Source organism: Pseudochaenichthys georgianus, chromosome 14 (genome assembly GCF_902827115.2).
Source record: "Pseudochaenichthys georgianus chromosome 14, fPseGeo1.2, whole genome shotgun sequence".
In the NCBI taxonomy this organism is placed as follows: Eukaryota; Metazoa; Chordata; class Actinopteri; order Perciformes; family Channichthyidae; genus Pseudochaenichthys; species Pseudochaenichthys georgianus.
In genome coordinates, this window is record NC_047516.1 from 34240809 (window position 1) to 34251461 (window position 10653).

Consider the following 10653-nt stretch of genomic DNA (forward strand, 5'->3'; position numbering starts at 1 on the left):
CTCCTCCAACATACACAAACGTGCACATGACCAATGAGGGCACGAGATAAGTTTGTGCACAGATGGAAGGCTGACAGGCAGTTAGGCCATCCAGTTACTTTAGCCGGGCCGGCTCAGATGATTGGTCGTGCTTTTTACTGCGCTACGGCTTCCAGAGATTACATTTTTTATGTATTTATTGTCAAAGCATTTAATATATTCATTGCTATCGGGACATTAAGAGCATTCCATGGAATATAACAAAAAGTTTTTTCTGAAATAAATTACATACCCCATTGAAGTATGACTGAAGATCGTCAGCTGTCTTCCTCTCCCGTGTTGTTCCTCGATACGTAAAGGCTGCACCACCGTTGACAACTTCTCTCTACATATCAAACATACCGGTAAACCAGCATTGTTTGCTGTGAAAGCATATAACTCTGTCCATGCAGAATTCAATCCTGTATTCCTCCGGTACTTTTCTTTGATGTATCCATAGTTCCGGTTGTTCAGAGCCGGTTGTCAGGTTATTCGCCTGCAAGAAAAGGCGCTAGCGCAGGACCGTAGCAGGATGTGACGCATATTTTAGTTGACCTAATTAAAACCGTTTTGTTTTTTATTTATGTGTCACAGTATCACCTCAAAATACAAGATACGAAACATTGTCAACCATGCAACAAAATATAAATAGTCCTACAAATACTTTTATTTTATTTCCTTCTTATTTTTGTCTAAACTCAAGGGAGCCAGCACAGAGGGCTTAAAGGGCCGTATGCGGCTCGAGAACCTCGGGTTGTCGACCCCTGACCTAGGCCATCCCTATAAGGTAAGTATTCAGACTTCCTCGTGACTCTGTTGGTATAAGTCATCCAGTGCTAAGTACCACCTCTGGCGGTCAGTAAGGATGAAATAGAACGATAGTTACGTATGTAACTACGGTTCTATGAATCCTGGATGACAACCAGAGTTCTTGGTCACTCGGAATCTCGTGTTTCCGCGAGAAGATTCCATAGGACTGAACTCGTTGACAACACCGGAACTTTTGCCTTCCGGGGTCATACAAGGTCACACTTGACTTTGTTGATATAAATATTCGACCTGCGCATGCACGAGACAGAAGATATTCAGTGCTAAGCACCGCGGTCATCCAGGATTCATAGACCGTAGTTACATACGTAACTATCGTTTTATCCCATGCTAACATGTTCAACACATACAAGCTAGCTTTTACAAATAAATCCCACATGTCAAGTATGCTGACTTAGCATTATGTGATTGGAATTATATGAAACCAAATATGGTGATTTCTGTCAGACATTACTAATGTAGCCATGCGGCCGCAGCACAGAGTCCGTGTGTGACATACATCCGGCAATAACCACATGATGTCTGATGAATAATGTCCTAATAAAGTGGTGAATCAGTTTCTGATTCAGTGATGTAATGTAATGCAATGCTGTAAAAGGAACCTTCATATTGATCCCTATATTACACATTGATCTGGTAACAGAAATGATTATTTATTAGAGCTCTGCGCTAAACAAACATTGGTGTACAAAGTGGGTGTTGATTATTAGAGAACTAACTGGATGGAAAATACCTACCTGGAGCTGACTAAGTTCCTCCATTAAGTGAAAAAACCCTCAGGCTTTCTTTGCAATACAACACTCAATTATATGTTATTAAATACACTTTAATGTTTTCATAAACCCAATGGGAGTTGCTGTAGAAACAATATTCAAGCCCAAAATAATGAATAAACATAACGGCACAGCATAATAAATGACTATTAATGAAAAATAAATGGTCATCAATCAAATACTGAATGGCAATCACTGCTGAAAAACGTATCCATGTTGTTGGCGCGCTCAACATAATAAATTGAGCATTTTATTCAACCTTTGAGAACATAATAATATATGTTTTTAAATCATGTTATAGGCCTATAGGGTTATCATTTTTGGTTGTTTTTGTCAAGTGGCCCCAGGAACACTTTTTTTCTTAGATACAAATTCAAATTGTTTATAAGATAAGATAAGATGGACCTTTCTTTTTTTTAATCTGTATAGTATGAACTTTACAGGTGTACAAAAATAACACATTTTTAAACTAAATCTGCAAGTGAATCTGGAGATCATACACAGATAACGTTTTATGGCAAGTTTATGTAATTGTTACAATATTATTTTCCCACCAAATTCCCATGAATAACATCCAAATACAAATGTTATTTCATCAGACTCACGGTGCATTGTTTGGGGATTTTTTTGTTTTGGGGTGAGTAATCAAAGCACAACTTCCTCTCCTAACCATAAAAGAATATTGAGTCACTCACTGAAGGACGTAGTTGCTCAACACGCCCTGTCGCTCTGAAGTCCTCAGCCTATAAAACAGCTGCCCTCTGCGCAGTAACAAAAACTACACTCGAGAACGAAACGAAGACATGAAGACTTTCAATCTGTGCACTCTGCTGAGCCTGGCACTCACAGCTTACTGCATGCCAGTATCACAGGTTACTGTGGAAGATGAGGAACGTGCGGAGGTATGTATGCTTGATTTATGTATGCTTGATTTATCTTTTATTGTCATATATTGTATGGGAAACTCTACCCTTCTAAGAATTCTGAATGTGTTAGCTGTACAGGAAAAAGTATTTCTGCTGTCAATAGCTTTCTGCATACTAAGATACAGATGTATTCTTCCTAGACAAGAGTTTATACGTTATACAGCTGCAGTATATCAAACTTTTGTTCTCTCTCTTGCAGAACTACTTAAAGAAATTCTACAACCTAACAGAGGAGACCGGTCCTACTATCCGGCGGGGGTTCAGCCCAGCGAGCAGGAAGCTGAGTGAGATGCAGAGATTCTTTGGTCTCCAAATCACCGGGACGCTGGATGCTGACACCGTGGCAATCATGAAGAAGCCTCGCTGTGGTGTTCCAGACGGAAATCTTGCCCGTTTCTCCACGTTTGGACAGTACAAGTGGCAGAAAAACAGCCTTACCTACAGGTGACTGATCTAAAGAGAGAATGTGTGTGAAAGAGTTTCTTTAGTAGGTCTAACTTATAATATTCCTGACTTTTGTTCTACAGGATAGAGAACTACACTCCGGACATGTCTGTGTCAGAGGTAGATGATTCTATAGAGAGAGCTCTGCAGGTTTGGGCCAAAGTCACTCCTCTGAGATTCACCAGAATCAACAGCGGCACCGCTGACATCATGATCTCCTTTGGCCGCCAATGTGAGTACAGAGAACTTTTACTGTGTCTTCACCAGTTATATACTATTTCTGTGCTCAGGTTATTGGTTGTCACTTCCCCTAGAGCAAGGGTTTTCAAAGTGTGGGAAGGTGAGCCTCCCCCCAGAGAACATAAGAACAACCGCGCCCCCCCCTCCCATTTATTATTGCTATTGCTATTATTATTATTATTATTGTTGTTGTTGCTATAATGCAGGGGTATTCAATTGCATTTCAAAGAGGTCCAGTAAGAGAAAATGTCATTAAATGCTCTGTTTTCGCTGTCTATCTTTCTCTTTTTTGAGCACGCCATTTGAAATGACTCTGACCATGGACGCGGGAAGGGGGGTGCTGAGGGCGCTACAGCACCCCCTAGCGGCGGGCAGGGGGTGCGGAGCTCCCCTGTCTGAATCTTTATTTGACGGTTATTGCAGCTCCCGCTGTGCATAATCTGTGTAATGTGTAGCCAATAAATTCCACATTGTTAGCTACAATTCTGTAGCCCCGGACAATTCTACCTCAATAATATAATACATTAAAGGTGGGGTAGGTAAGTTTGAGAAACCGGCTCGAGATACACTTGTTGTTATATTCCATGGAATGCTCTTAACATCCCGATAGCAATGAATATCTTAAGTGCTTTGCGTGCGGAAAAAGCGCATTTAGTGTGTGTGAGAGAGGGAGAGAGAGGGACCGGTGCCAGCAGCAGGGACCGTGTTGTTAGCATCTGGTTAGCTAGCTGCACCAACAGACACAAGGAGCTGTTTGTTCCACAACAAGCTGGAAGAGAGGACTCTCCTGTCAGACTGAAAGGCTCAGGTGAGCTAAAGGACTCTGAGTGTTTAGATAGTTAACTTTAGTCTAAGTTATCTCAGTGGGACTCAAACGGTTTGGTCACAAATTATTCAAAAGATTATTTCCACGGCACACCTTCATATGATCATTATATTTTTTTTAAAAATAAGAGAATAAAGGAAAAACAGTTATGAAATACTATATGGCAGTAAAACAAGAATACAGTTTGAAAGGGCAGTGATTTGTAAAATATCCATAAAGAAAATTACAGTTCTGTTTCATATGGGTGCTGAGAGAGGTATCCATAGATCTCTTCATGTTGCTCTCAAAGTGCACCATATTGATGCTTTTAACTTCAATATTTAAAAAAAATCTTCCCGGGGGATCATCCCCCCGGACCCCCTAGAGGAGGTGAGGTCCGCTCCACACTCGTAAAAAATAGCACTTTACCCCTGCCTATATGCCGTGAGCTGATTATCGAGCCTTCATTGTAACAGTCGCGGGTGTACTGTGTGTTTGCGTGTGGGGAGTGCTTTTGTGCGTGCTCAGTGCCTGTAATAGTGTTCACTGGAGTCCAGCACCTCAGCACCCCCACTCAAAATACCTTCCCGCGCCTCTGACTCTGACTGTTTCTCTCTTCTTGTCTCGTCTCTGTGTGTGTGTTTGAATCTATCGTGCTGACTCACTGACTGCCCCGATTTGATTGGCTGAGTAGCGTCACCTCCTTAAAACATTAAACAATAACTTTGGTAAACCTTTTTATCTTTATGTTTCAAACATTTTTTTAAATCATTTTTTACATTTTCAACATCGTGGATAAATCCTTATATGCTCCCAGCAACAGACTGAACGTCAACTATGCCTCCTTATTACACTCACCCCTACTTTAGTGGGAACAATGAGTCTGCGTCTTTGATACGCACAGGCGGATGATGCGGGGATGCAATGTAGACAGGAATAAACGCAGATCATCTTCTGGCTGCAGCCTTGACCGGTACCTGCTTTTGATCAAAGTCAATGCCGAAAACCCACACTCACACAGGTGGAGGCAGTGGCGGACTGGGATTAAAAAATCAGCCCTGGAATCTCACCCAGCCCAGCCCAGCCCACAGAAATTGGTAGAGCACCCGAGTGAACTGTCAACGGGGGGGGGGGGGAGCCTCGCTGCGTGGAAACGGCCCATTGAACGGACCTCTGTCGCCTGTCAACGGCCGCTGACGACCACTGACGACCGGCCGTTCTGTGATTCTCCAGAACACACAGATGGCCAGTCTGCCCCTGGGTGGAGATGAAGGGAATGAGCACTTTTAGAGCCTTTTTGGCGAGGTGGGGGAACTCGGTCTCCACAGACAGCCAAAAGTGTGCAAGTGACACTTTACTCATCTTTTTATCGTTATTTTTTTCTCATGCTGCGCCTCCCCTGAAGCTCTCTGGCATCCCCCCGGGGAGGCGCGCCTCACACTTTGAAAACCGCTGCCCTAGAGCATCCTTGCTGAAAGCCTAATCCTAACCCTAAACTCATGCAAGTCTTGAACCACATTGGACAGATGGTCATTCGTATCACTGGGAAAACCTGTTTCTGATTTTCTGTTATTTACATGTATGTATTGTCCCTCTGTTCGGCAAAACCTGACCTGAGTATCTTCTTGTTAACAGCACATGGTGATTATTACCCCTTTGATGGCCCTGGTGGTACTCTTGCCCATGCATTCGCCCCATCCCCTGGCATTGGTGGAGATGCTCATTTTGACGAGGATGAGGACTTCACTTTCCGTTCAAACACAGGTCAGTTTGTTATGTATGTACACCATGATGGATCATGCTAACTACTGTCAGTTTTGATATGACATTATCTTGTAAGGCTAACCTGTCAGTGTGTTTTCTGCTGTAGGCTACATCCTCTTCATGGTGGCTGCCCATGAGTTTGGCCACTCCCTGGGCTTGTTTCACTCTGATGATGCTGGTGCTCTCATGTACCCTGTGTACTCATACAGAAATCCTGACACCTTCATCCTGCCCCGGGACGATGTCAACGGCATCCAGTCTCTCTATGGTTAGTCCTAACCAGCTGAGCCATTAATGCCTACACTGGAATAACTCAAATGTTAACTTGAATGAAATGTATTATGCCAACAGATTCCAAATAACTGTATTAGCTTAGTTGAAAGCAATGATATAACGTTTAAATTAGGGCTGTCAAGTTAACGCGTTAATAACGCGTTAACTGTTAACTGTTTGGGCTTTTTCAATGTGATGCTGGGCTTTCTGAATACTTGGTGACTCATTTTGTTTAGTTAACGCGTTAATAACGCGTTAACTGTTAACTGTTTGGGCTTTTTCAATGTGATGCTGGGCTTTCTGAATACTTGGTGACTCATTTTGTTTATCCTTCAGGCCCAAGCCCTGATACGGATTCCTCTGGAGAGGAACCACTGCCCCCCACCACTCCTGATGCCTGTGATTCAACCATGGTCTTGGATGCTGTCGCCACCCTGCGAGGAGAGATGTTCTTCTTCAAGGACAGGTCAGACATCCTGGAGAATGCTCAAATATCCAAATGCTGAAGTCCATTGACATCGTTTTCTCTTCATTCACGTTCTGACTTATGAACTCATTCATGTTCTTGTGTGTTCTCAGCTTCTTCTGGCGGAGCTACCCTCAGAGCAGCACACCTCAGCAGAGTCTCATCACAAACATCTGGCCCGATGCCCCCTCAAACATTGACGCTGCTTATGAAAGCCGAAGCTCAGACAAAGTCTATCTCTTTAAAGGTTTGTGTTTTCCTTACTTGAAACAGTTTTCAACATGACATTATTCATCTTTACATGCATAAACTAAACTCTTTTCTTTTCTCTATCTCTATACAGGAAAGATGGTTTGGGCTTTCAGTGGATATGATCTTGTACGCGGCTATCCTAAACCAATTTCCAGTTTTGGTCTGGCCAAAAGTGTGGAGAAAATTGATGCAGTCTTTCATGACGTGGACACTGGCAAGACTCTGTTCTTTGTAGGCAGCGATTACTACAGGTGAGTTCAGATTATGTGACATTTATTCAGGTGAATTATTAAGGTGTGATGACGGTTTTCAAATGGTGAATCGGTGTAATGACTGTCTGTGTTTCCTCAGTTATGATGAGGTCAGAAAAACTATGGACCAGGGATTCCCCAAGCGAGTGGATGAGACTTTCTCCGGACTGACCGGCCAGGTGACTGCAGCCTTCCAGTACAAAGGTGAGAAGCATTCTTAGTCAAGATTACTGAAATAAAAGAAAAACAGGACACAGAAACTAACATTGAGTCTCTGTTCTGCAGGTTTTACCTACATCTACAGTGGAAAATACATGTTTGAGTACAGCCTGAGGTCCGGGAGGCTGTTCCGCGTGCTGTACAACAGCTACTTCCTGAGCTGCACTAACTTCTAAACTACTTTATATGTTGTTCATATGACCACCTTGAATGAGGATGAAGGAAACAGAGTTAATTGGACTGCTTTTATGCAGCATTTTTCTACTCTTAGCACCACTCAGAGCATTAAATCACCTGCTACTAGGGTTAGGGTAAGATCCAAATGTCTATAATTTATAATAATATATTTTATAATTTAAACATTTGATGTTACACATTACCGAGTATATACTGGATAAATACTCTTCCTCAGAAAACAGCTGAAATATTACTTTTTAAACTCATTGCTTATTTATCTGTATTTATCTCAGGATATGAATATCCTATGCACTGATTAATTATTGTTATTGTTGCTGTTTTTATTGAATGTATTTTAACTGTGGAACTTTAATTCCCCTTTCTTTTTAAACATTGTCATTTCCATTTACACCACTGTGAAACAAAATATGAATGCAAATATGGTAACATCTCAAAAGACAAGTGTGAAAAGGTCTAAAGAAATTAATTGGAAGATAAAAAGTGTTTAAAAAAACATTTCTAAGTATGTTTTGTTATTATTTTACAGATATGCTGATCAAAACATCCTGTTTGCCGTTGCATGTGCATTTACTTAATAACACTAAGAATAACATACCTGACAGTATATAAACAACAATCTTGCTAATTAGGGCGAGTTCACACCCACATGTTTTGATCATGAATACAACCAATGTGAAGACGATACATTGTTTTAATATTCTGGTCGTGTTTGCGTTCACAAAGGCGAAACTTAAGCTTTCCAAAATATGTAAACAAAGATCGGTTGTGGAAAATTATTGGTAATACCTAGTTGGCTCCTTGCACAACTTATTGGTTTTCTTGGTGCGTGTGATCTGATTTCTCACACTGTGAGAAGAGAATACGTCACTAACCCAAAGAAACCACAACAACGGCTGATGTGAATGTGCCTGAGGCTTAAGTACGGTGGCCCTGAAGTGCAAGACACCACAGCATTTCAGAAAACACAACAGCATTTCAGAAAACACAACAGCATTTCACAAAACACAACAGCATTTCACAAAACACAACAGCATTTCACAAAACACAACAGCATGCAACAGGTTCAAACCCCACTGCATGTCGTTGTGTCCCTGGGCAAGACACTTCACCCCAAATTGCTCCTGTGGGGATTGTCCACAGTATTGAGTATGTAAGTCGCTTTGGATAAAAGCGTCTAATAAGTAACATGTAAATTAATTAGCTATACCAGTGGTTCCCAAACTTTTTGTGCCCAGGGCACACCAAAGGACAAGTAAAGATCTCAAGGCACACCTATTGTGCAAAATAGCCATTATAACACGTGTTATCACTCATATCATGTAAAATATCTGTAAATGTGCATAATTATTTACTAATGCCAAATAAAATGTGACAAAGACAACTATATTACTCATGAAATATTTATTAACGAAATATTTCAGAAATTAATTTGAAACTTTATCAAATTAGGCTTCATCAAAGCAGCAACACACTCATTTAAATCAGACAGGCCATACAATAAAAAATGAGGCAAAGGAAACTCAGCAGAAATTCAGCACAGAGAACTGTTAATTCAAGGAAGCTGCATTGTCCATGGTCCTGAACTACAAATTATAAATGTAACATTTCAGCAATCAGCATTGAAACATGTGCTATTGTAAATATTTTGCCGATTTACAAATTAGTGAGATACATGTGCCTGTCGGGGCGCGCAGATTTTTTTAATCCTTGGTGGCACTGAGGAGAGGGCCACTCGCAAGTCCTGTTCAACAGAGAGCCGTGACCTCCTGTTGTTCTTCATGTAAACCAGAGTAGAGAACGCCAACTCCAGAGATGGGGTCGTTACTAAAAAAATGTAATATATTACATATTACTTTAAAAAAATATATATATTACACTACTTCGTTACTATCTACATAAAGTAACTCGTTACTTTACTCGTTACTTTACTCGAGCACGTACGAACTGCGCATGCGTGAGTGGCAATAACTTTCCTTACCAGCAGGCGGCGGTAGTGTGTATTTGTCATTCAAAACAGGCAACAACCGGAAGACAGAGAAGAAGAACAGACTAGTGATATAAACAAACAACAAATAGCGTGTGCGTTAGCTTCACCTTAGCATGTGTTCTTTGCAGGTGTGTGTTGAGGTTTGACGTGGTGTTTACAGCAGTGGATAAGAGCTTCTGGCCTGGACACAGTTTGCACCTCACCGTCACATTCCTGTCTATTCTTCGGACGAACTCAAAATAATGGGCATACCTCCACCCCTCGAAAGTTATCGCTGACTCATCCATGTTTATGCAGCACTGCACGTGGAGATGTGGACGCGCAAGTTGCGCAGATTATGTACATATAAACCTACAAAGTACTGATATAGTAAATTAAATAATTATTTTTGTGTAGTTGTATATTGTAATAATAACATGTTGTCAAAAAATCCCACGGCACACCAATGTGCCGCGGCACACCGTTTGGGAACCACTGAGCTATACCATATGATATCGCCCGAGGAAGTCGTCATACTTAAATAAAGATATATGTGTCAAAGCTCTAATCAAATGAACAGTTGTATTAATTATACTTGTATATATATATATTTTTGTATATGTATATATATATATATATTTTTTATGTTTGAATGTTAAAAAATAACAATCGACAGTGTAAACATAATTATGTAAATAACCCAATTATATATATATATAGCATAATTACTAATGGCTCGGACGTTACACTAGCTAGCCGCTAGCTGCTAACTGCCGCGGCCGCCTCGTTATTCGTTAATATCAAATCCATCATAACAATCCAGAACGTGCGGTGCTGTTACGTGTATGCAAATTGACGTGCTTGATGTGAACGAGCCTTTTGGGGGGCGTGGTTAAAGTGGTGCATGCTCTATGAGCGCACATACGGGTACTTCTCAGGCATGCTGGGTAATCTGTGACCTTTCACTCTCAAAAGTTGGGCCATTTTGTCATCCATGCGCCAATGAGCAACTCTCATAGGAATGAATGAGGCCCCGCCTTCCACGCTGTATCCAGTTCTTATTATACATCCATGTCACAACCCCGCTATACTCTAGACAGCGCCCTAGAGCACCCCTGGGTAAATTACCGTACAGCCAATCACAACGTGTGACGTCATTGGGCGTGTACTATGGTAGACTACCCAATATTCGCATCGCTCTAATTGCTCGAGTTTCACCGCGGCTGTTTG

The 10653-nt window shown here is 41.3% G+C and overlaps 1 protein-coding gene across 1 annotated transcript; it reads left to right on the plus strand.

Moving 5' to 3' along the window:
• The first annotated feature begins 2410 nt into the window (after nt 1-2410).
• Nucleotides 2411-7952, plus strand: LOC117458246 (collagenase 3-like). Its single transcript, XM_034098602.1, has 10 exons — nt 2411-2521; nt 2745-2989; nt 3073-3221; nt 5670-5798; nt 5905-6066; nt 6408-6537; nt 6651-6784; nt 6881-7040; nt 7141-7244; nt 7326-7952. The coding sequence occupies exons 1-10, from the start codon at nt 2423-2425 to the stop codon at nt 7433-7435; spliced, it is 1422 nt and encodes a 473-aa protein (XP_033954493.1). The 5' UTR covers nt 2411-2422; the 3' UTR covers nt 7436-7952.
• Nucleotides 7953-10653: the final 2701 nt, after the last annotated feature.

Bases quoted from the DNA above. Each gene is read 5' to 3' on its own strand.
- LOC117458246 (XM_034098602.1), top strand. From the start codon at position 2,423: ATGAAGACTTTCAATCTGTGCACTCTGCTGAGCCTGGCACTCACAGCT. The intron at 3,222-5,669 runs GTGAGTACAGAG...TCTTGTTAACAG, and splicing joins GATCTCCTTTGGCCGCCAAT to CACATGGTGATTATTACCCC. The intron at 6,067-6,407 runs GTTAGTCCTAAC...TTTATCCTTCAG, and splicing joins CGGCATCCAGTCTCTCTATG to GCCCAAGCCCTGATACGGAT.